At 39.8% G+C, this 27,652-nt stretch overlaps 1 protein-coding gene across 3 annotated transcripts in view; it reads left to right on the top strand.

Annotated features, from left to right (window-relative positions):
- Window positions 1–430: 430 nt before the first annotated feature.
- The window catches only part of LOC139468022 (protein pangolin, isoforms A/H/I/S-like), a 71,369-nt gene continuing 44,147 nt past the window's right edge, over window positions 431–27,652 (top strand). The window contains exons 1-2 of one of the 3 annotated variants that reach the window (XM_071249683.1): window positions 431–814; window positions 947–1,016. In XM_071249683.1, coding sequence (XP_071105784.1) covers window positions 671–814; window positions 947–1,016 — 214 coding nt within the window. In that variant the 5' untranslated portion in view covers window positions 431–670. The remainder of the gene's footprint in view (window positions 815–946; window positions 1,017–27,652) is intronic. The other 2 variants (XM_071249684.1, XM_071249686.1) reach the window with 2 other exon arrangements.

The raw sequence follows: 27,652 nt of genomic DNA, 5'->3' as shown, positions 1-27,652 counted from the left end.
CTCTTGACCTTTCGGAGCGAGCAACTCACGAGAGATGGCTGAGATTGTAGATACGCGGCTAGATCAAAGGGAGCTCGCTGAAAACATCTAATTCTAGCGCATAACAAGAATGTTAGGGGCGACAGCGCAGGGGCCAGACCCGAGCTTTGTTCTTGGCAAAGAGAGCGAATGCATGTCGGTGTAGCAGCCATAATTTAATCTGCCCTCAGAACTTATTGATAGGCGCTTGTTGATGTTTATATGTGCAAATGTGGCCATTAGCATTGGATATACAGAAAAAACATCGAGGAAACCAGCATGGATAATACATAGGAATGGTGCTTGACCGAGAGACCAGACGCTCACAACTAGCCGTGCATGTGACTGCAGACAGCCTAGAGCATCCCTAGTCTTTGATTGATCCAGTTCACTTTTATCTTGCAATAAGAGGAGGCAAACTTTACGTTCAGACGAGAATAACACAGCACAGTTTAGTTGCTATACTGCTACATGACGAATGACTAACCCCAGCCGTAACGGCGCTTTTCATTGGTCGCCGATACAGAGAGCGCGGCGTTGATTGGTCTCTATTTGCTAGCCTTTACGTAGTATTCATGGCGGATTCAAAACGTGTGTTGAGAGTCGTTAATATCCTGTGCGAAAATTAGATCGCAGTGGAGAACTTTTGACCATGCCGCATATGAGTTCAGGCGGCTCAGAGGATTTTTACTCGAAAGATGAGGTCAAAGTATATAAAGATGAGGGTGAAGAGGAAAAAAGATCATCGGAAAACCTCTCGGAGGAAAAGTTGGGTTTAGTCACCGAATCCGAAGAGGTGAGTGCTAGTCTTTCATCTCTCTTTGATGTTGTTGGGGTCAGCTAGGACGGAGCTATTACGAGATCGCGCCTTCCCATTGCTTATCTGCTTAATATTTCCCCTCATATCTCTCATATTGCTTTGTTTTAGGGAAAAAATGGCAGTTTACCGGGAAATTACTCTGGCAGCGAGAAGAGTGGGACAACACGACCAGAGGATGGTAGGTGCTAATCAGGCAGCTCTGCTAACAGCCATGAAAAGGCCAAAAGTTACCACCACAATTACCGACATGGATACTATGATTGTATCAGGAAACGAGCCAGAGGTCACAGGCTTTACTGTATATTTGAGGTTGATAATATGGCGTATATGTGCCCCGATTTGCAGCAAATACAGTTCACAACGGCTTCCCTTTGATGTGTAAAAGTATGCACCTATTGTCTGCCGTCCATTGTTCGCAATATGCATGACAATGGCCCTGCACATACCAGCATTGCGACGGGCAGAGTGTAGCAAACAAGCTCCAATATACCCCTGACGTTTACATATCCCATTTTAAAGGTTATTTTGTCAAAAATGAGAGGATATATGAAGCATTTCCGGATTGTTTTGATGCGATCGGCCCCTATTTTGACGATGTTCTGGGTCAGTAAATCCAGTGAGTCGAACCCTTTGATGTTATGAGGCTCGGCTTGCGTGGGTTGGAGGGATTGCCCTGTGTGTGTTGAGGGAATATCTTGATTCTGATTTTCTGTTAAAGCACAGGTTGCCAATGAGATATAGGCAGGGTATAGGCGATATACATTTTGCCACATTGAATCACAGTATGCATTGAAAACAATAACATCCAGGGACAGATACAACTCGGGTATACCACTGCTATGAAATACAGAGTGCTAGGCTATTAAACAGCAAATTTGAATGATTTCAGCAAACATAATAATATACTCACTCATTTTCATTATTTGCTTATTTGGTCCGTCAACATGTGCCTTCAAGTACCTTTAAAACATTCCTATGAATAGTGATATCTGTAGTGGTGTAATCAAAATAAGCTAAAAAAAGAACATTACTCGGTTCTACGTCTATTATTGGAAATTAATGAATTATTATAATCTTAACAAAGACGATTTATCATGTGACATTTCAATGTTGAACATATTTCTTATTTGTAATCCAAATATTGTTTATATACTTTTGAAATTGGTTCTGTACTCTTGTGTTTAAACAAAGATAGTAAATAATGTTTGGCCATTTTGAACTAACACCCCAGAATCTAAAGTTTTTAATTCTCTAAAATATATTTTGTGAACTGAAAACAAGAACAGTGTTTGGCATAAATAAATGGTGGGTTAACTGGTGTTTGTTGTCAGTATTCACTTCTATGTAGGGAATCAAAGCAGTCATTGAAAACATCATCAGGTTAAAAGATGATTATATTATTATCACCTTTTTATTTAAAAAAGCCCCATGTGTCATTATGTAAGCTTTCAATTTCTTGTTTATATGTCTTCAAATACCCTCTTTTGTGAAGGTTTGAGATTTTTAAAATTAATTGTGATCAATATGTTTGGGTCATGTATAAAATAAATAAATAGGTTCCTCATCTAGCTATCCGCAGTACAGTTTCATTAGGACCTGAGAAAATAGTGAACATAGCTGTCCTAATGTTTCAACATCTTTTGATAGTAATCAGACTGAAACAAGTTTGCTTTGATATATAAAATGTCTTGTTTTTCCCCGTTTAATTATAGTGGCATTGCGTTTGCGATAGGACATTCAAACGTGTATCATAGTGAACTTCAAAGCAACCCAGTCAACAGGAAATATTAGCAAATTAGCGATCCAGTTGATTCTCAACCATCAAAATGCCAGTGTATAGTAACTGTTTACAAAATGGTCGTTTCTGTGCAATATTTTAGCAGTGAAGACATTTTTTCTATTGGTATTAATTTTGGATCATCGTGTGACAGAATACTTATCACAACAATCGCATGGAAAGCTACTATGTAAAAAAAGGAAGTGAAATCACATTACATCATTAACGAAATACTGCAACGAATGTGTAATAAGATTTTCGTGATAATTTGAAGATTTCAGTGAATCAATGACATCAGAGGGATCAAATTTCTGTCTGTGAAAAATCTGTCTACGTTGGAGTGTTAACTCTATACCTTGTTGAAACCAGACACACATATCTAGGGTTTACTACAGGAAACTGTTACCAGAATGACCAGGCCCCAAGTCCCTGTGATTTGCTTTTCACTTCTATAAGAATTTATATTTCTCTGGTAAACATACGTACGTCTAACTGGACAGGATACACTGGAGACGTAATGGCAGATAGGAAATACAACTTGTTATGCATCGGAAAGTCAAATAGCATGTTCATTACTTTACTATAATGACCACACAAGTTTATAAATTGTCACACGTCAAAACAGTATTTTATTTCTTATGAAAATACTATATACAGTATTATCATTTTTTCTGTTGGAAAGAAAAGCATATGAAGTACTTACAGGATGTTTTCTTTGCTAGAATAATGGCGTTACATTGGTGATTGCATTAGTGGGATTTGTGAAGATTACTGGGTTGATGTCAACTTAGCTTAGTAATCTGGTTGAGACCCTGTTACATATACCCAACGTGGTGGATAATGAACCAGGCTTAATAACATCGTTATTGCTAAACATGTTATCTATATTAGCAATATCTGGGATTTATAATATCTTTCAAATGTCACTATGTACATTCATGCATGAGATACTGCAAACATCAGAACATATTATATGTGATATAAAAATTATTTTGAAATATTTTAAACAAAAAGACAAAAAAAATGGTTATTGGAGTGTAAAGCAGTTAGAAAGAACGACACAGCAACCAACAGAACTCGTAATATTTGGATAGTTAAATAATGTAATTTTTTAAAACAAAGAGACAAAGTTGTTGGTGATCTTATTTCAAACTGTTCAAAAGAAATTTAAACAATGGATAAGAAAAGGCACTTTTCTAAATGTGTGATATAAAAAAAGGATGAACTGCAATGAACACATTGAATTGGAATATGCTGGCAGAAAGTAGACATGTTAGATCCTTAGGGTACTCATTGTGATAGATGCTGTTTGACACAGTTGACTGCTAATTGCAATTATGATGGACAAATGCTACAAGTGACCTTAATGACAAATGACAGGGGAGATATATTTTAAGTGCTTTTCGAAACCCTGCTCTTGACAGATCAATACGTAAGCTTGTTTCACGGCCATTAAGTTGTCCTATTTATCTTGTTTTGTCGTTACTTAGGACATTTAAACGAAGGGACCTGGAGAGGTTGGTGAAATGTATGAAAAAAGCAGTGAATAATTCAAGAAGTTTCTATTGGTCATGAGTTAAGTTATAAATATGCTGAACTGTAAACATGTTGGAGTCAATAAGAAAATCACTGACAGTTAATTATTACACGATTACAAACACTTATTTCAGATGTCCTAATTGTCTTCGTAATCTTCATAATGAACTGTAGAAATGGTAGTATATTTTTGTGTCTTTTCACAGCCCATTGCAAAGAGTTCATGTTTGTACCAATTCAACTATTGCAATTGATCACGTGTGTACACTACAAAAAGAAAATCATAGTTCATATAATCCTTATCCATAAGCGGTGATTATGCACACACTAAGAAGCAAAAGATTTTTGTTGCTATGACTACGTTTATTTGTGTTTTGGACTGGGGAGGACATTGGCGAACTATCAGATCCCAGTTAGGTTGACGTTTTGATGTAGCACTCCTGTAATCTGACTAGACTTAGCATTTTGTAGATTTGATCATTTTGTGTTTTGTGGCAAAGAAAAATACTCATTTTTACACCTTTTTAGTTTTTTAGCATAAGTTGTGAGGATGCATTGCTGTTACTATACCACTCAACATTGGATAGGGAAGTGTCATATATTTAATATACACTTGACATAGAATATGTTTTTAGTGCCCTGGACAAATATAAATATCCCTATCGAAAGTAGAGCAGTGTATAAATAATGGAAAGGGAATCGTCTTTTGAGTGAGAAAGAGCATTGCTAATATTTGATTGCACTGTGGTGTGTTTTGTAATCGTATAGCCCAGCTCATATTTTTATGTAAATAGCTTCTTCATTATCATCCAAAACAGTGTAATGCTAAAAAACAAAAAAAACTTTAATGTTTTTCAGCTTAGCATATTGTGATACTAGTAATGATTGCTGATCCATATGTGTTTTGTAACAACAAGAAGCAATTCCTTTTTACCAGTAATGGCCAGAATAATGACATAGGCAAACAATTCACAATAAGAAATATCCACTCCGCTGAAGGATACCTTTAGCATTGTGATGATTGATATGTGGCAAGTGCCTCATATTTTCTCTGTAATGCTAAACACTTGTACTCTGGACTGTTATATTATCAAAGCACTCGGGTATTATTGTGCATGTAATAAGCGTTCATTATTGCACATGGGGTTGTAAATATTTTATTTTTTTTCTTTGTAAAAAAATAAATAATTTTGATTTAATGATATTAACTTTTTTTAAACGAATCCTGGTGTGAAAATAAACATGTCACACTATAGGTATGAATTAATATCACCAAAATTAAAATTAATAATATAATTTGAAATATGAACATCACAATTTCAAAATTCGGAACAAGTGAAGTACGATATCATATTACATTGTTATTTTACTTATACCAGTATTATTTGTGTTCATTATTAAATTGGTGTCAAGGAGAAATTTCCTAAGTACACTTTCTAAAGTTGTCCCAATATTCCATCCTGCATGGTGTCTGGTCAACTGGATATTGTAATAACCCAAAGGCAGGCTTACAGACAATTAATGTACATCATGTTCTTTCACTTTAGCTTCACAAAACCCTTTCAGGTCATACCAGATTAGAAAATGAAACAAAAATAGCTAGCAGCCACTGCCTGGTGGCTGGTGTGAGGGCTTTGAAGAAATAGAGCATGGCAAATCCCCTGGCTGATCGGTATAAGCAGTGGTAGGAAGGGCCTTCGGGACCTGCTGGCCTTACTGGCTTGCCCTGCAGGGAGGACCAGGGAGGAGAATGTCTATGTGTCGGTGGACGTAAGGTCACTTGCTGGACTTGTCGGTGATGGGACCTTTGCCTTGGGCTCTCTTGTCTGTCTAGCTTTGAATATAGACTCCTAGCAGCCAGTCTAGTTGATGTCCTGTGGTCAACAATCGGATGCTTTTCAAACATGAATGTCATTTTCTTTGTTTAGTGGAGACTTGGAGGAAGTCTAATAGTTGGACCTGATCAATGATAAAGCAAAGTCTGTGGTTCTCTTGCTAAATAAGTAGGCATGTATCCTTGTGGATGGTATTTTTGCTAGTCATGAAGGTGATTTGAGTTCTGTTCCCATGGATACAATGTGCAGTTTGGGGCTCATGGTATCGGTCGGAATGTTGACACTAACCAATTGATGCCAACTGGAATATGCTATAAATAGATGATTTTTGTCAATCAAAGAGATATTCCACACCTGTTATGTACAATTATTCAGTTCAGTGTCTCATGCAATACAATTCAGTATAAAAGTCGACAGGGTTTGTCATAACCCCAGTGTTATAGATGAAAAAAATACAGGTCCATAGACTCTAATGAATAAATTGTAGGACTTTTGCTACAGGAAACAACCATCTTAAATCGAATGTCCACACATCCATGTTTGTATTGATGTGGTTATAAGATATTTAAACACTATAAATTATACAATCAGGAACTAAAACCTGTCCCTGACCCCCAGAAACCCTGGCTATTGCAACAAACTGCCTTGTATTTAGTAGCGTATAAAGGGTGTTTGTATCTCGGCTCACTGTCCAGTTTAGCAGACATTCAGCTGCTGATCAGGCTGGACATGGGCTCAAGTGGTCATACTTGAACCAACCTGACCAGGCCAAGTGGAGATTGTTCCGCTGACACTGGACAGCAATGATAGAATTATGGTGAATGAAGCTGTCACGATCACATGTCCTAAAGGCCAGCAATATTGTACTCATGTCAAACCAGATATTAAAATCGACAAGACATTCCGAGAAGCTGTTAGCCTTGGTCGAAATAGGTGGTTCGGTGGGCGGGTGTTTGTTCTTGTCGCTGTCCCACGTTTGTGTGCCCTCATTGTTAAATTAAGTTATCACATGCGTACCAATTATGTATTCAATTGATTTGAAAAACAAAAAATACACATGTAATATTTGAAGAAAATCAAATATTATTGATGTCAATAATCAAACAGCTTGCAACACCTCATCTGTGTTTGGTCTGGTACAGTCCACCAAGAAAGTCTATTATCTGATACTAAAACTCTGGAAATTGATACCAAAAGACAATTCTGGACTAAAAACTAAAAAGTTTTGAGCACAGACTTACTATCTGCATTATATTTGGCATTCTTGTTTCAACAAATATATCTTATGATCAAAAACAGTATATGTCTGAAAAGAAATTATTCAGTGATTAAATTGCATGATATCTTGAAATATATTTTCAGGAGATGTGATCGGTTTGGATATATATATTTATTTGCTTGTTGGAATCATCATTTTTTCGCTCCAAGAGTATGTTTTTAGATGTTTATTTTTTGCTCCTTCTTTACCATTAACAAAGACTTGTAAAATATGTAAGGACAAAATAGACGCTGCTGTTATTCAGTAAAAAGAGTATAGTTGTATAAGATTAACATTGAATCCTTGATATTCCATATTCATCTAAAAGAGAAAATGCTGGCATATCAAAGTTTGGATAATTATGCTCTGTCCTGTCAGAAATAGTCAAAGAAATAATCACTTGTTAAACCAGTCATGTTTATATACAGACGCTGGTTCAGTTTTCAATCCCAAGGTCAATATTTACCCATTGACCTACCCTTGGGTCTAGTGTTGACCATTACAAATTGATGTCTTCTTGATTTTATTTTAATCCAACTTACTGTATAAGATATTTTCTGGGTATTTAACAACCACCCCCAAACCTGCATGAGAGTAGTGTGAATTCAGTTTGGGTAAAACATAAGATGTTTCTTATTTGAGGTAGCTTGCTTCATATCTGAACAATTGAGTTATCAACAGTATCATATTTTCCAGAGAACCAATTCCTTTCATGTATCAGCTGAAATTTGTGTCCGTTTTTTGAGAACCACGTGAGAATTTTATAATTATTTTTTCAACCTTAATTTTATGGCTTGTTAACATTTTATCACTGTGACTCTCTCCTGTCTGAAGTTCACCAAATCCTTCTGTTTGCTCCTCCAAGTGACACAGTCGTTATTCCTGTATAATATGTATTGCATTGTAAGTATGTGTAGGTCCAAAGCAGGGTCTGGCAAGGCAAAAAACAGTAAAAATACTACCAGGTGTTTGGAGAGAAAGACCTTTTAACGTTAATTCTGTCGGCAGCATATAGTATACAAATGCTGGAAACCGACTTCTATTGCCGCCAGTCCTGTGGAAAAGTTGCCAGCATATGTTTATTTACCCGGCTTCATTTCATACTGGGTTACATTGAAGAGGGTAATGGAACTGTTTATTTGGCAACTGGTAACTGGGGACAAGTTGTTGGAACAATTGTGATGGCAACTGGTCGAGTACATTGAGAGAGGGGAGTGAGGGAGGAGGGAGGAGGGTGCTGCTCTTGTGAGTGTTTTGTGAGGAGCTGAAGGATTGATATTTTAAATTTTGGAATTGTAACTTTTGTTGTTATGATATGCATGACTGAGGCATGCTGAATCTTTCCGCTTCACATGAAATATGTTCATGCAAGACATCATGTCAATCAGGCTTTAAGTTTAAACAAGCTTTGGTTTAAGTAATATTGCAGAAGTGTTTTATCATTAGGTGATTCAGAAAGATGTTATTACATGCAAAACGGAATGTGATTAAAACCGTTTTCTGATTGTGAAAGAAAGATGCTCTCTGATGACACATTGTCATCTTGAGCTTTTACAAATTGTCTAAATGAGAAGAAAACCATATTCCATATTTGCCAACAATAAAATACTATATCCAATAGGCAGTTGAATAGAATAACAGCTACACTGAACCAAAATTAAATAATTGTGTGGGGAGCAGTTCCGCAAATTGTATTTGTCAGTAATATGTTAGTTACACTGTCTATCTGATTGTTGCTGATCTCTCTGCGTGACCTTTAATGATAATCAAACTCCCTGTATGATGCTGGAATTAAGTTACTGAAGGTCTTTTGAATATATGAAGATGGATTTCTTCTGTGAGTATCCACCAAATCCTTCAAAGATATGTTGAACATACTTTCTGAAAAAAATCTGTTGTGTCATTTCTTGTCCTGAGAAGACACGGATGTCAAAAGGTGCCATTACGCAGCATTTAGTAAGAATTGGGACAATTTCCTGACCTATGGGTAATTTTCACACGAGTAGGGGACTTGAGAATAAACATCCTGCTGTGATAGAAGATGATTTCCTAAGAAACCCTTGTGAAACTTGTCCATGAATCCGTTAAACATCTCATGAGACCTGAATATACCAGCAATTCAGTAGAACTAAGTTTGATAAGGAAAATGACTTATTGACTGGTAAACATGTTGCAGAGAATAGCAATTTGGACACATTTTGTTTGGGATTTTCCAAGTTGCAGATCAAAGACAGTTGTGGGCCTGATTAATTTAATTAAGGATCATTTTAAGAGTTATTAATCCACTGATGTAATTATTGGGATGTAAATGGGTGTATATGAAGGGGCCGATGCAGGCCGAACAGTTGTGATATGTACGATGAAGTGAGTCGCTTACTTCAAAGGCGGCAGGCGTTTTGTCAATGAAAACAGTGTGCTCTACTTGCTCCAATCAGGGGTGGGAGACCAGAACATCAAAGGAAGCCGTCATGCGGTGACTCATATACCATACAGAAGATTGGGGGGGGTGCACAGGGATGGGGGATATTGAGAAAGGGGGGCAGGGGGGATGATGGAACCGATATATCACTGCCTGAATTTGGGTAAACATATCTTTTCATAGTTCTAACTGTACAATTGACAGATTATTTCTTGGTATGAGTTACCACTGATTGCACTGTTTAGTGCTAAAAAATGCAAAATAGCATTGAAAAGAATTGTTAGGTGAATTTCTTTGATTTTGATTTCCTGTGAGGTTGATTGAAAATAAGCACAGAGACAATTTTGTACGTGGTAAATTTCCAAAACTGTTTGGGTTTCACGTTTTGGGATTGTAACATAAATGCATGAAATTAGTCACTAGTATAATTTTCTGCAACATGTGTGAATGTTTATTTGAATTTTGAATTTTTAAGCATACGCTGTTAGAAGTGTTGCCATGTTTACACAACTATGTATAGGTTAACAGAAAGGCATATGTGCAGTTGGTGAGTGAGTAAATATTGTCAGTGTGAAGTTTGGTTGACGTGGAGGGATGTGTCTGTCGGGCAGGGAAATGTCCATCGGCGGTGACACATGTATGTCAGGTGCTACGGCAGGCACGTTGTCGTCGCAGGTAGACACTGGTTCACCTTCTGACTTGCACATCACATTCGTACCTACGCACACCGACATCATGCTGATTTATTAATATCATCTTTCCTCTTCCGTGTACATCATGTACTCTGTGCTATTTGTGGACGTGAACTTGGAATCCTGTGTGGCACTATTGAGAAAGATTTCATCACAAAATTCTGTGAAGATGTATGTCAAATTTCCGTTCAGATGTATGTCATAGGATAGAAGGTAGTATTTATAACATAGATTTTTTAGAAGGTTATAATGTTTAACAGATCATGATTTTATTTGGTTCTTATTATGTTTGATTTTATATGATACATTTATGGTATTGCTGTGGAAAAAGATATTTAAAGGGATGAGGAGAATCTTCAGTGGATCCCTGAATTTTAAAGACAACAAATTTGTTCAAATCTGATGGCTTTCCCCATAAACACCCCCAAATTATGGACATGGCTCCATTGAAGAAGTTTCAGCTGAAAAGGAAAATATCCATTCTCATCCCTGTGTAGTGTATTTATCAGCTGAAGATATATTTGTGTTGATTTGTTCTGCAATTTACTTGATTTTCTTTTTTCCTATTTGTTTGACATCTGAAAATGGAAGTGTCATGTGGAGTGCTACTCTGCTCTTTAATTGTATCAAATACTTTTTACGTATATCTGTTGAGATGCAATGTAAGCCCCTTAACGTTTATGAGGTTTGGAAATTGACATTTTAAACTACAGCAACATATGAAGTGAAAAATGATATTTTTATTTTGAGTTGAGTATGGTGCATACAACAGGTGCCGCGATAACACTGACAGTGAGCACCAACTGTTTCCTGCAAGTAACATGTCACAGAATATAACAAGCAGTTGATTTAGAATTGCTGATGTGTTGCCGGAGGAGGGGGGCAGCTTTACCAACGCCTCATATCTGCTGAGGCTTAAACAATGCACCAACGGGTGCATGGAGACATTAAGCTAAAACTGAAAAACAGGATACACAATGCACAGCAATCTGTATTAATATCGTTTCACTAAGTTTATTAATCATTTTCACATCAGGTGATTTATGCTATTTATCGACGTTATTGTTTTGTCAATATCTTATGATCCATCATTAATCTGATCATGTATCGGTGTTTTAACATAACATGAGCGTTTGACATATAAATATGAATAAATAGCAGCTTTGCTTTCCTTTGTAACATCCAATTGTGCAATTTTGCGTGAAATAGTGTATTGTGATCCAATTTCTTGGACTGTTTATCATGCTAGCTTTAGTCTCTGCCCTCATGTTATGTTTAATGTAAGCGTCTGAAAGTGGTATTTGTAACTAGATAGATTGCGGGGTTTTTTCTATGTTCTATTTATGTTTCTGAAAACAGACATTGCTTGAAAGGTGTCTCAATCTGCAGACAGTCCCTAGGTGAACAGTCATATAATGGACCTAAAATTTGAAAAATGTTACCAGACTTGAAAGTTACCGCTCAAATATCTGACTGGGGGACTCTATTTCGGACACTGATAATACATATGTGTATTTTGATGCATGTGTTAAGTCTGTTCGAGGGAGAAACTTATTTGGAGGTTACAGGAATACTTTTTCTTCTTTGTCATGGACTTATTAAGCTCTTCTCCATCAAGTGTTTGAATTGTGTGGATTCTAAATGTAAACATGACCAAGTGTAGCACTTTAAAGGATTCTGTTTGTTTTGTGTGTGTCCCCCACCCTGAGACGAGAAGCCAGGGCTTGGTGACATGTATGGCATCCCCACCCCGTGTAGAGGGGGTGATGACTTGTAGGAGTTCCTTACCCATCCACATTCCTTCCCTGGACTTGATACAGAACAAAGCAAGGGAAATGAAGTCCCTGAACAAACACTGTGATAGCCGAGTCACATCTCCGCCACCAGATTAAACCGGGCCTCTCCACGCCGCTATCACAGCATCTTATGTACATTGTCATGGCCAATCTGGCACTATAATGCACTATTGTTTGACCTGATAGGCCCCATGGCTCTTTGCAGTCAGTTTGCTTACTGATGGCGGAAGACCCTGATGAGCCTATTGACTGTGCAACATGTGTAGGCCGCACCATGGGCATGACAGCAGCCCAGAAACCAACGGGCCGCTGATAGGGGCATCTTGAAACATGTCTGCCTGTGTCACACGACTGACGATTCTCATTCACTAGTGTTGACTACTTGTCTTTTGGTTTATGGAGCTTTGGTTGACCAGTATGAGTAAATATGTAATAAAGTGTATTAGCTGCATCAAAGAATGATCGTGTGATCGCGTCCACAATGGTCAGGGTGATGGCTGTCTGTTATAATGATTCTTGATGTCAGACTATAGCTTCAACCTTAAATTGGTTCATGGTAGATTTCCCGGAATTGCCTGTCATTTTCTGTTTGTGAGAGCTAGTGAGGTGTTAAAAAGAACGGGACAACCTTTGTGCTGGCAAGCAGGAGAAGGTTTATTGTTGCCCTATAGGTCATGCTTGGCTGGACCCTGTGTCCAAGGTCTCCTCTTGAAATGCCACTAATAACTAGTAAACTAGGGTCCATGTCAGGGTCAGCAGGATGGGTAGCCGGGCAGACATGCAGGAGGGGAGGGGAGGGGGAGCTTTAATGCATGCCTACAACCACATACCTTGTAGTCAGCAGTGATGGCCTTGGTTCCAGTCAAAGTAACATGGCAGTCCTATGAGCCCTAAACAATGATGGTATATAAGAACGCTCTGGTGGTTTGAAATTTTACTAACGACATAAATATTATGTGTACTGGTTGTGGTTGTTACCTGTTTCTACCCATGGTTCTGCTGCCTGGGAGACTAAGCTCCACAGCCCTGTTCTTGATCGTGTTATTTTGTGTCAGTCAAGTTGATACTTATTCTAATATCATGTAAGTAGAGTAAGCTGACTGCTGGAGTTTTATACATCATAAATTTGAGTTTGCACTGCAACAAGGGAGTGTGTGAAAAACGTGAATTAGATTCCGTTCTTTGATGAGCCAAATCACTGTTCAACCACCTCCTTGTAGTGATTGTGTCCACGGGACCAAGTGTAGATCCTTTCTCCCAAAGCATGTGAAGTTACTACTTACATTCAACTCACTCAGTGATATGCTGATAAGGTTAGATGTACAGTTAAGGAAAGGAATGGGCATTAGCACTAAAGCTCGTACCAGCTTGTTGTAAAATTATGGCATAGGTATTCTAAGGACAAGTGGATGTTTTTAGTGTGACATGTTGTCATATAGATGAGTTGACTTAATATTGATATTCGCAGTACATAAACTTTCAACATGCCGGCAGCATTTATTGCATCTGTATCAAGTGTCCGGTTTGGCAATATGCATTCATAAAGTACCTACTATTACACTGTATTATGCACATCAGTAGACATGATTCAGGACATGGCTGTGCTTTCAGAGCAGGCTGACTTCTCTGTATGGGCTTGTTACATCAGTACAAGTACCAAGTGAGGAGACACCTTTGAGTTAAGGCATTACTTTAAACAATTGTAAACCAGGGTTCAGAATTCCTTATATTATAGTGCCAATGGCATGGTTCAAATCAACATGATGCCATTAAAATGAGTCCCTGGTGAAAGTACCATCACATTGCCCTTCAGAAATGATGACCATATGAACATGCTAATGTCCATGAGGCCGGGTACACAGGGATAGACATGACCATGAGGCCGGGTACACAGGGATAGACATGTCCATGAGGCCGGGTACACAGGGATAGAAATGTCCATGAGGCCGGGTACACAGGGATAGACATGTCCATGAGGCAGGGTACACAGGAATAGACATGTCCATGAGGCAGGGTACACAGGGATAGACATGTCTAATACTAGTAATAGTCTGTTAGTAAGAGGTAGTAAAAATTTAGGGAACTAGGTTTCTAAGAAGTAAAGTTATTTTACATAAACCACTAGTCCGAAATAAGCTGTGGACTAGATGCATGTACCTTTAACCAATGGCATTTACCCCAGGTGCTTTGACTACCAAGTGAAATGTTGACCCATCGATTGCTGTGTGAACAGGATCTAATAGACATAAAATCTCCCGTGGAAAGGGTCAGTGCTAATGAACCCTGTTAAATTTCATTGCTTGTATTAGAACCTAGCTCATTTTATTGGTCAAGATGTGTAAGGTTTACTATTTGTACAATTTCCGGTATACATTTCAATATGATCCTATATTCGGCAATCCAACCAAATTTTAAAATAAAACAAAAGCATTTGAAATAGTAAATGTGATGTAATTTTCAGGATCAAGAAAGATAATTGGTAATATGGAATGAAAGATGATTTGTTAAAACTAACAATTTAACAGGCTGTTAATTTCTACAGAGAATGCTACAGTTTAATGGTGTGGAAAATCAGAGGTTAAGCTGTAGCAGACCCTCCGTGGCCATGTGGTGCTGAAATGTGTGTTTGCTTTCATCAAACAGTGCTCTTCAGACTTCACAATTGCTTTTGTTAAGAGGTTTCAAATAATGTTTCTATAACAACATTTCTACAAATATTTGGAGAAAGCAACACAAAGTTGCTGGTGAGATTTAAATTGGTTTGAATTTTTACATTTGTCCATATTGTCAATAATTAGCTTAAAGCTCACCTAAACTGAAGATTGACGTGAGCAAATGTCATGTCTGTTGCCTGTCATAACCTTGCACTTTTTTAACATTCTGAAATGCCAAGACCTATGAAGCTGAAACTTTGCGGGAATAATCCCAATAGCATTAGTAATGTTTATTTGTAGAATCTGAATCAAATTTCAAGGAACTATGCATAACAAATTTGTTGAACATTTTAAATATACATATGGTTTTGTTTTTAAATACTTGAAAAAATATAAGTATTATAACAATGTTCCTACAAAATATTTTCGCGAGCTCCATTTCCAAGATCTCATTTGAGTTTGTTATTAACAAATACATAGACACAATACCGAGGGATACACATCATCTTTGTGGTGAAATTCCCTAGAATTAAATAAAACATAAATCTTACTTTTGATAATAAACATCCAAATCAAAGCACCAACAAAGATGATCTTGTTTTGAACACTATAGGCAACAGGAAACCGAGGAAAACCCAAAGCTAGACAATGTCCAGGCTGTAATGTGACAATGTCCTAGTCTGGTTTCCTGCGAGCAGGGATACATAGGCCTGCTTGAGTTGTGGCTGGAGCAGGGAGGAGGCAGCCCTGCTTGGAGGAAAACCCGGGCAGTCAGTCGCTAGCCTCATCGTCTTTGATGTCTGTAATTTGCTCCACGGACCACCTGACCTCCATCCAGTAGTCGTTTGATGTGAGGCTTCTGTCAGTGCTAATTGTCCACCTATTACAGCTGCCCTGCCGCCCTACCTATCTACCTACCCACCTTCAGCTCACTGTAGCTTAAGTCGCAGATTAAATTGTCCTAACACAAAGAGTAGAATGTCAAATAAATATCCAGAATTTTTCCGGATTAGTTTGCCGATAACTAAAAGATCTGGCAATGAATTTGCTTCCTCCTTGGAACATTGTATGACTTGTAGCCAGTGTAACTCGATTGACTTCTATTCTTTTCTCCTTTTGAGTGCTCTAATTTAGTCTTGGGTAAATACATTATCTAGTAACAGTTAAATAATAAAAGCAGTTTATTGGTGCAAATTGGTATGATTATTTTCTTTCAAACCTAAGTTGATCATCATCCATTGTGGAGTACATCAATTCTAAGCTCTGTACGTGGTGAAGCGGCTACGCGATTTATCAGCTTCATGTTGTCCAGATCGTCGATGGCTATCATCTGTAATAGCATTGTCCGTGTAATGACCGCCTGGAGCTGACCACACACTTGGATATTAACACAAGTACAATGTTATCCACTAGCGGTTGTCTCTCGGAGTCCCTCAATGTGAGGCATCGAGTGACAAAGCAGGCTTGATGTCCAGCCCATCTTGGTCTTGTGGTTGTCCTTGGCTGACCAGCGGTCTCCCAGCGGATGATAACCGCGGCTTGCTGGAGTGCCACTTGTCCGCCCCTTAATGGAGATGAAATCTGTCTGATTACAAGGGCTGTTGACTGATACAAGAGCATTTACTGCACATGATGGCAGTCGGCCATATTGCCAACCAGCCAAGTGGAAAATTAAGACAGCAACAAGCTGTGGCTTTAGTTTGTCAAATCTAAATGCGCCTTGGGAAAATTGGCTGAAGATGTGCACTGGTTTTGTGTACCTGCTTGCTTCCTGGAAGCACGGCTATGCAAGAGTGGCCCTGTTCTATGCTAGGATCAGATTAATTAGCTTGTGGATGGTGAGCAGCCATGTATGAAAAGCCCTCATGAATAATTCCATGCTGAGATGTAATATGCATCCTGGTCCTCCTGAAGAAGGTGGTAACTGTTTGTTGGGCCACTGGCGCTCATTGTCTCCACAGCTTTCAACTGCTGCCCCAAAGGACTCATCTTGCATTTGTGTACTCAATTGAAAAATTAAAAATTTTCAAAACACTTTTTGTCTCGATAAGTGTGACGATGCCATGATTATGTAATATGCTTTACCAATTTCATTATTGATATTGAATCTTTAAATAATCAGGGGTTAAACGGAATACAATGTAAATTTGATATTTGAGATAATATATTTTAAAGTTTTTCTGTTTTTTTTGTGTTGTAATACAGATATGTACCTCCCTCCGGTCGGCAGTGCTTGTCTTGTTGTTACAGAGGCAGCAGTGCTTTACTTCGCCTTCTGGACTCTCCTTCCTTTGAAAATTATTTTATGCCTTTCTAACAAACATGGTGGAAACTCTGAAGGCTGTTCCTGAAATACTTTTTGATTTCTGCCCCTTGGGAGATTCGGGTCGTCAGTCCATTGCTCGTCACAACTGCAGGCAGTGGCACGTGAAGCACATCTTGGTTACCCCACAAGGTTCAATCAAACATCACTTCCCGAGAAGCTGTTTTGAGGATTGGATGGGGAAAGTACAGTGTGCTGGTGACAGATGCGTTAGATGAGCTAAATTGCCAGATTAAAAGCGCCATGGTGGTTGCCGTCTCTGTAGTTACGCATTGAAATAGACCTCGATGTGTTAAGCATCTTGTGTCACGGCGCTGTCATAGCTGACACAGCAATGGGCGAATGTTAGATTGTAAGGTCAGATTGTCAGTCAGACTGCCTGGAAACCAAACAATTAAGCACGTTTAACATGTATATTATTCGGAAAATGTACCGCATGCATTTTATTGTGCGATCATGAATGTTATTTCCCCTGGAAGGATTGTCTATATCTTACTTATAAGTCTGTGACATGTATCGCGCCAGTTGTAGGTTGTTAAAGCAAGCATTATTTAGATATAATCAAAGCTTGGTGTTATAATTATCTATGTAAATGGAGAGGAAAGTTGGAACATTACGTGTTTGGTGTTGTGTGTGAGATTTGTGCGGCAGGTGGCTGCTAGATAATGCAGATTTGTGCATGACTACAAATACAGCAGTATAGCTAGACTTTGATTACCAGGGCTGCCCTGCATCACTGATGCGCAGGCTTCCTCCGACTCACTGCCCCGATCCAATTTCTAGTGGGGATTGGTGGACAAGTGAGCACATTGACTGTCAATCCTGACACAATATTCCCACTAAGGAGACAAATCAGCCCATTCTAGCAACTTGTGTAGCTGGGAGATATGGTGGATGTGCCTGACTTAGCCCTGTGTCTTGTTCAGGGAGACGTAGGGCAGGGGTGGGGGATGGGGGGCAGGACAAGCAGGTCATACTGTATAGAGGAAGAGATTTTAGAGGGGAAAATTCTAAAGAACATTTTGGGAGTGATACTGGTGTCAGTAGAGTTCTAAGAGCTACTATCTTCATGAACTTAAGCAAGGTTATGTGGCCACTAATTTGTTAGAGACAAGCACATATATACAGGATTAGTTGCTTTATACTAAACTCTTATACTTTCACATAAGCTGCTGACCCGTGAAGATCCCGGGTAGAATAGGTCAACCCATACTTGCTATATGAGGCGACTAGCGGGATCGGGTGGTCAGGCTCGCTGACTTGGTTGATGCATGTCATCGATCCCAATTGCTTGGATTGATGCTCATGATGTCAATCACTGGATTGTCAGGTCCAGACTTAATTATTTACTGACCGCCGTCATATAGCTGGAATATGACCACTAGAGGATGTGACCACTGGGGGATATGACCAGTTAAATATGTGACCACTAGGGGATATGACCAGTGGGAGATGTGACCACTAGGGGATATGACCAGTTAGAGATGTGACCACTGGGGGATGTGACCACTAGGGGATATGACCACTTGAAGATGTGACCACTAGGGGATATGACCAGTTGAAGATGTGACCACTAGGGGATGTGACCAGTTAGAGATGTGACCACTGGGGGATGTGACCACTGGGGGATATGACCACTTGAAGATGTGACCACTGGCGGATGTGACCACTAGGGGATATGACCAGTTGAAGATGTGACCACTAGGGGATGTGACCACTGGGAGATATGAACAGTTAGAGATGTGACCACTGGGGGATATGAACAGTTAGAGATGTGACCGCTGGGGTATGTGGCCACTAGAGGATGTGACCACTGGGGGATATGACCAGTTAAATATGTGACCACTAGGGGATATGACCAGTGGGAGATGTGACCACTAGGGGATATGACCAGTTAGAGATGTGACCACTGGGGGATGTGACCACTAGGGGATATGACCACTTGAAGATGTGACCACTGGGGGATGTGACCACTAGGGGATATGACCAGTTGAAGATGTGACCACTAGGGGATATGACCAGTTGAAGATGTGACCACTAGAAGATGTGACCACTAGGGGATGTGACCAGTTAGAGATGTGACCACTTGAAGATGTGACCACTGGGGGATGTGACCACTAGGGGATATGACCAGTTGAAGATGTGACCACTAGGGGATGTGACCACTGGGAGATATGAACAGTTAGAGATGTGACCACTGGGGGATATGAACAGTTAGAGATGTGACCACTGGGGTATGTGGCCACTAGGGGATGTTACCACTGAGGGATATGACCAGTTGAAGATGTGACCAATGGGGGATGTGTGACCACTGGGGGTGTGTGACCACTGGGGGATGTGAGCATTGGAAGATATGAGCATTGGGGTATATGACCAAAGTGGGAAATGACCAATGGGATCTAACCCTGCTAACCAGAAATTCAGAGGTTTCTAGTTCCGATATTTGTTATCCAAATATCTTTCACTCCTGTAATCATATCTTATGTGTATAACTTGTAAACTGTATGTAAAACATTAATGATTTTGAATTTTTTTTTGTCATAAGCATCTGGTTTCAACAAGTCGTGTTGTATATGTTAGATGGGCCCAATTAAGGACCTCTTTGTATAACAGTCCCCTGTTGTGGGCTTGTGGAAATATTTTAGAATTTTCAAAGTGACATGAGACACATTTCAATGAAAAAGTAATCCTGGTATGGTGCGGATCTATCGTGTAGATGGCCATTACCATAAGTGACTTAATCACTGCCTGTGTTCTTCCACATAGGCAGATAGCACCTGTGTCGCAGTAATAACAGGCCTTCATATGTCCATTAGTTAATCACACTGGATCAATACAGAGGACTCCATACTTGAAACTTACCCAGGTTGCTCCCACCATGGTAGTGTAATAAAGAATGGAAGCTTATGATGATTAATGCTTTGACCAACTGATTGCTCTGTGTCAAGGGGCCAGGTTGTGTTTGCTGTAACAGGTGGAGTTTGTGGCTAGGGATGTTTGTGACAGCGAGGTTGTGGATGTTGTGTGTGACAGCGTGTTTGTGGATGTTGTGTGTGACAGCGTGTTTGTGGATGTTGTGTGTGACAGCGTGTTTGTGGATGTTGTGTGTGACAGAGAGGTTGTGAATGTTGTGTGTGACAGAGAGGTTGTGGATGTTGTGTGTGACAGCGTCTTTGTGGATGTTGTGTGTGACAGCGAGGTTGTGGATGTTGTGTGTGACAGCGTGTTTGTGGATGTTGTGTGTGACAGCGTGTTTGTGGATGTTGTGTGTGACAGCGTGTTTGTGGATGTTGTGTGTGACAGCGAGGTTGTGGATGTTGTGTGACAGGGAGGTTGTGAATGTTGTGTGAGACTGAATGAGGTTGTGAATGTCATGTGTGACAGTGAGTTTGCGAATGTAGTGTGATAGTAAAGTTGTGAATGTCAAGATATTGTTGTTGGTCTGTGGATGTGCCTGACTTAGCCCTGTGCCTGACTTAGATCTGCAAACATCAACAGATCTGAAAACAAGTTTATACCAATATCTGATTGAATATATGATGAATCCAGTATTCATGTCAGCCTGCCTGGTTCCATCATTTTCATTTGGGAATGGGAATATAAATTGAGATTATGAAAGCAAAGTATTTATACTCCCAAGATTCCCCAAGATTGCCACGTTTCAAATCCATTTAGCCCTGGTCTTCCACCAATCAGATTGTGGCTCAAACTCACATTTGTTTATCAATAATTGGATTGATCATGTTGATGTGAGTTGATTGCACTGTAACAGTGGTTCGTGCTGGTGATAGTAACAGTCATGTACTGTGGTAAATTACATAGCTCCATACGATAATACTTAGTGTTGGGTGACAGATGCTTCACGGGGATGGAGCCTTGTATGACTTCTAAATGTGTTTGATGGTTGATAAAGATACAAAGTCGTGTATAGTGGTGGATGTGTGACAGTGGATGTTTGATATTGATGTGAGGTCGTGTATAGAGGTGGAAATGTGTGGCAGTGGATGTTTGATATTGATGTGAGATCTTGTATAGTGGTGGATGTGTGACAGTGGATGTTTGATATTGATGTGAGATCTTGTATAGTGGTGGAAATGTGTGGCAGTGGATGTTTGATATTGATGTTAGGTCGTGTATAGTTTTGGACATGTCTGACAATGGATGGTTGATGGCAATACAAGATCGTGTGTAGTGTTGGATGTGTGACAGTGGATGGTTGGTGTCGATACAAGATCGTGTGTAGTGTTGGATGTGTGTGAGAGTGGATGGTTGGTGTCGATACAAGATCGTGTGTAGTGTTGGATGTGTGTGAGAGTGGATGGTTGGTGTCGATACAAGATCGTGTGTAGTGTTGGATGTGTGTGACAGTGGATGGTTGGTGTCGATACAAGATCGTGTGTAGTGTTGGATGTGTGTGACAGTGGATGGTTGGTGTCGATACAAGATCGTGTGTAGTGTTGGATGTGTGAGAGTGGATGGTTGGTGTCGATACAAGATCGTGTGTAGTGTTGGATGTGTGTGAGAGTGGATGGTTGGTGTCGATACAAGATCGTGTGTAGTGTTGGATGTGTGTGACAGTAGATGGTTGATGGAGATACAAGATCGTGTGTAGTGTTGGATGGGTGTGAGAGTAGATGGTTGATGGAGATACAAGATCGTGTGTAGTGTTGGATGTGTGTGAGAGTGGATGGTTGGTGTCGATACAAGATCGTGTGTAGTGTTGGATGTGTGTGAGAGTAGATGGTTGATGGAGATACAAGATCGTGTGTAGTGTTGGATGTGTGTGAGAGTAGATGGTTGGTGTCGATACAAGATCATGTGTAGTGTTGGATGTGTGTGACAGTGGATGGTTGGTGTCGATACAAGATCGTGTGTAGTGTTGGATGTGTGTGACAGTAGATGGTTGATGGAGATACAAGATCGTGTGTAGTGTTGGATGTGTGTGAGAGTGGATGGTTGGTGTCGATACAAGATCATGTGTAGTGTTGGATGTGTGTGACGGTGGATGGTTGGTGTCGATACAAGATCGTGTGTAGTGTTGGATGTGTGTGACAGTAGATGGTTGATGGAGATACAAGATCGTGTGTAGTGTTGGATATGTGTGACAGTAGATGGTTGATAGAGATACAAGGTTGTGTGTAGTGTTGAATGTGTGACGGTGGATGGTTGGTGTCGATATAAGATCCTGTATAGTTTTGGAAATGTGGACATGTGGACAGTGGATGGTTGGTAACGATACAAGGTCCTGTGTCACGGTGAATAAGTGTGACAGTGGATGGTGGTTGTCGATACAAGGCTGTTAATGTTTGTTGTCTAGAAGGACATATGGCTCTATGTAACCTGTAGTAAGTAGGGATGTGTGATTGTTGGTTAATGTCGACATTAGGCCCTATAACATGTACTAGAGATGTGTTGATAGACCGTTGATTTCAATATCAGGTCATGTTTTACAAGAGATGTGTGACATTGGTTGGTTGACCTCCCATGGTGTAGTAGTGGAGATGTGTGACTGTTGCAATACATCATCATCATGACACTTCAGCTCACGGGATCTGGACCCTGCGTGGGAGTGGAAAATCTAAACTGATTACAAGCTGAAACAGAAATACCCACAAGTGTATGTTTCCGTCCCAGGAAGGAAGTGCAAAATGAATTGGGATGCAGATATATGATTTGAGTGATTTCCTCTCTTTGGACCTTTGATATGGTAAGCGAGAGCGTGTGCCGAGCTGGAACTCACACCCTCCACTGATACCTGCCAGTCACACCCTTAATCACCGATGACACCAACCACCCACTAGAGACTGGCTCCATGGGCCGCAGCAGTGTCTGAGTTACTTTCAGTACCGCTGGTTAAGTAGGAGCATTTTGTGCAAAAAAGGACTACCGTATATCGCTGTGTATAAGGCGACCCCACGTATAAGACGACCCCCCTATACACGCCTTAAAAATCAACCCAAAATCCTATACTCCGTGTATAAGGCGACCTGGAATGAAACACATCACAAGTCTGACTGATATACCGGTAGAAGATTTAACGCGCTCTTGCCGACTGTAGCGTATTTCGCACACGGACATCACAAATTAGTTAGTTAGTTACTTTGGAGATTGAATGTGCGCTTTCCGACTGATGCGTATTTCGCACACATCACAAGTGCGCACACAAACCTTATATATGCAATAAAAATATGTTTATCTTGCGTTGTTTTTTTTTCTACAATGATAGGTCGCGTGTGTAACTCCGGCACACGTCGCCATTTTGTGTTTACACGGTACGACACCAAATTGGTGCCCGTAAAATAAAATTCATTTATGAAGTAATAACATATAAGAGACAATGGTGAGTAATTTAATCGCCAATTAACTATGTTGTAACTAACTAGGCTTATGTTTGCTTCACATTCAGCGTTTTTATTCCACAATCACTTGTACACACCGTCTCCAACACTTGTTAATACAACTGTAAAAAGAGCGGGAATTGATTTCAGCTTCACCGGTTATCACATGTTAGGTCACATGTGCAATATGCAAATGATTACCGGTACTTCCGGCTCTCTACTCATGGATGTTGATTGTTTTACCGTGTCAGCTGGTTTGACAATCTGCATCGAGGAGAGGGTCATTTCATCTTTATTTGCAGAAATTATTAAACTTTATTCAAGGAAAAGAGATACAAATCATGTTTATGTATGGAAATAGTTATTTGAACAGTTATTTTAGGACGAAATGCGAAGTTTTATTGTCAAATGCTGGGCTGGCTATCGGACGCCGGTTGACATCGCCAGTGGAAAAAAATGTGAGATCTTCGACTCCGTGTATAAGACGACCCCCCTTCTTAGCCCCCTCATTTTAGGTACGAAAAACTCGCCTTATACACAGCGATATACGGTATTCAAGATTGTCTGTAAAACATGAGTGTAGAGGTGCGTGGTATTACCAGTATACCACGATATGAAATACTGATAAATATGTATCACAATATGTTTGGAAAATACTGGTATATTATGTTTCTCAAAATCATGCCCATTTTCATCTTGTTGGCAAAGTTTACAAAAGTGACAAGTCAAATTGAAATTATGATATTCAGAAAATGCAATTGTTACCTGTGATAGAAAAGCAAAACTATTCACGACCATCTTCCTGTACATTATTTGTCTATCACGCATACTTGTGAACATGGCAACATCTAACAAAGTGGAGGATGATTATGAAGTTGTCAAAAATGGTGCGTGCGTGCGTGCGTGCGTGTTCATTCTGGTTCTTAAGGAATTACAGATGGAAGATGGAAGAACACATGCAATATATTGTGATATGTACCACAATACATGGACCATTAATGCACCAAATTGCAATACTAAAGTCAGGCCACTACCAATTACTAATGCACAGTATTGACCGGTGTAATTAGCACAATATAAATACTAATGCTTATGTATCACAATACCAGTCTATTGTGTTTTTCTATTTGGCAAACTTTACAAAAGAGACAAGTCCGTTTGAAATTATGAAATAACTTCTGATTCATGTGATCGGAAAAGTGAAACTATTCGCAAACAGCTTCCTAATGTGTCTATAAGGTCCCGCCTTGTGACCATAGCAACGACGCATGTGTCTTTCGGAAACATCTCTTGCGGTCCAGTAAAATGAGCTTGTACTAGTTCATAGTTCATATTCAAAGACTAATATCTACTGAAAATGATGTCAAAATACAAATTTGTACCAGTACACACGAAGGGTTTTGGCAGAGACTGGCATTGAAATAATGTGGGTCCTGGGGTCCTTGAGGTTAGCTGCCATGTTATTTGAATCTAGGGACCAATGTAACTTTTAATATTAGGCAGGCCCCTTGGCCTGTGCTTAGTTTCAAACAGTACATGATCTCAACTGGTATTGGCTTTATTGATGACATCAGATCTTATTCAGGTTTCTTGTTAATTTGTTGGCTGACCATACTGTTACTAGGAGGAATTGTGAATTTCTTTTTTGTGATAATCCTGAAATAAAGATCTATAGCAGCTGCATTTTCTCAGGCTATTTCTGATTTAAGCTGAAGCGTATAATGCCATTGTTGAGGAATTGTTGAGCTGTTCAAATCTCCATTTTCTTTTGACAATGCTCAGAATCTTTGTAATATTGTTTGGACAAAGCAGATATGATAATGACTTTGGGATTGGCATGGACGGCCATGAGATGTATTATTTGTAAAATCTCAGTTATGCTTGTGTCACCTTAGCCACCAGTTTAATACAGTTATGATAATGAACCTTTTTGCCTCATGACAGACGCGTTTCAAAGAAGGAGTTTCTGTATGTGATATTAATAAAGGCTTAGTCTTTATCAAAATTGGATCAAGGTTGCTTTTCCACTATACAAGTCATTGAGGCTGTATTTTTCTCCGCTCCTTCTATGATTACCTTATCTAATGTCAGTCTGTCTGTCAGTGGACGTGTCTGATGCTGCCATTGTATGGTCAGCGCTAGCCATGATTACAGATTTTCTGGACACTCTTTCAGCCCCAGTAAAATGGGTGATCACAGTCCATCACAAATCCCAGCCAAATCATCTGGCATTGAAGATGGAAAAGCCAGCGGCAACTGTCATTGTTTCGTAATGCATCACATCCTTGTCAAATTAGACAGCGTATCCATTGATTGGCCAATCCAGCACACATATTACTGTATGTCAGATTGTGAAGAGTTGACTGTAATCAAACACCTTCCACTACTTTCTACATGATGGTACTACATCACAATTACATTTCCTGAGAATGTTATTTGCCTCTTGTAGACAGAACTTTACCCTTGTGGGTGTTTTCCTGGCATTGCTAGCAGGTATAGTTCACCTTGGAGACTAAGATTAGAAAGAAGTGTCAGATTGGTAATGGTCGTTATTAAAAAAATTACTCAAGGTGTAAAAGAAAAGGGTGATGGTGTTTTGCACAGTGGCCTACAAGAACAACGACCGAAATGGATTGCTGTATCGTCCAGTGTTCATTGAAGCAGCCCTACAAGCTTGCCTGAAAATGCACAAGTATATATTCATGGCTTTCCGTGGACGATTGGCAGATGGAATGTTTCTCTTGGGCACAATTCTGCAGAGAAATGAAATAAATGGTTCACAGGTCAGCTCCTGCCAAAGTCTTCCTTTTATGCCCTGATACACATTAAATGTGTCTGTAGTCGTACGTTTGATTCTTTCCCATATGGTGTCTGTATATCTGATTCTAGACACAGAGAAATCTACAAGGCATGGTTGAGGCAGGTTCGTGCATGCGCAAAGATGTATTTTTTAAGTTATGCATGGTAGGGCCAGATTCTGTTTGCCTCCAATCCAAGATATCAACATTGACAAAGAAAAAGTCATTTATATGCCCACAACTTGAATGATTTATGTTTAATTGGAGAGTTTGAGTCAGACCAAGTCTGCTCAGAAACCTTTAAACATTCACAAGCGTGTTTTCATAGAACTCAAATCCCACCCCAAAAAAAGTATAATGCCTTTGACAGTTGGATTAGCAGACACACATCTGCTTGCAAACCTTATCACTGACAAAAGTATGTTTTCAATGAACTTGTATCAGACATATGCAAGTTGACAGCTCTTGTGCATGTTGCGCTGTTTCGGGTGTCAGTTGCATGTTTTCATTCAAAGATGCCTGAGATCAAGTTCATGTGCATACAAGAACCAGAGTATGTTTGGGAGCTGTCCGACTGTCGCTATGAGCATGTTGCCGTCAGGAAGGAATCTGCCCGACAATGTCCGTGTCTTTGGGAGCCATTGTCCCCGCTAGTCCATGCTATTGTGCCGCTGAGTAGGGGATTAGGTCAGCAGCGAGCCCTCCTCCTTGCTGCTCAACTCCGTAAATGAGGAAATGAGCATGTGGCCCCTAGGGTCTCCTTTCCCCTGACCAGGGCCGGCTCCCGTCATGTCTAGGAGCTGCTTTCTGGCTCACATATTGCCTCCGCACATGAACATGATGAATCCTGGCTGCGCTGCACACTTCAGTGACAAAACAGATTGAATGAGGTAGAGATTGTATCAAATGGATTGCAAAAATATCAAATCTTGTGGAAAGAATCTGTTTAAGAATTGTTCATTCATTTGATTTGAGTGCAAATTTATCAGGAGTGAAATGAATCGGTGCTGGGTGCAGTAAACAGTTTTATGTGTGTTGATGTTCGTCAAGATTGATCCGACTGTCACTCGAGATGGTATTTCGAGAGTGTATCTGAATGTGTGCAAGCGTGTTTGTGAGTATGTTGCTGAACGTGTATGTATAGGTGTAACTGTGGCCAAGAAACTTCCACTTGCTGTGGGGGGCAGTGGCAGACGCAGCAGCAGACGTCAGAACGAATCTGACCCTCTGTGCCCCGTCTGGCTCCTGTTGTTGACAGCTTCGTATCAGCCGGGTGACATTTAATATCAAAATTTGTCAGTGCAACTATCAGGATAGATAACATTGGCAGTATCGCATCATTCAGGCGGAAGATGATGACCCATCTAATGGTTTGATAAGACTTACTA

Source organism: Haliotis cracherodii, unplaced genomic scaffold, assembly GCF_022045235.1.
Source record: "Haliotis cracherodii isolate W230 unplaced genomic scaffold, xgHalCrac1.p SCAF_2, whole genome shotgun sequence".
NCBI lineage: Eukaryota > Metazoa > Mollusca > Gastropoda > Lepetellida > Haliotidae > Haliotis > Haliotis cracherodii.
This window is presented reverse-complemented; position numbering and strand designations above follow the sequence as displayed.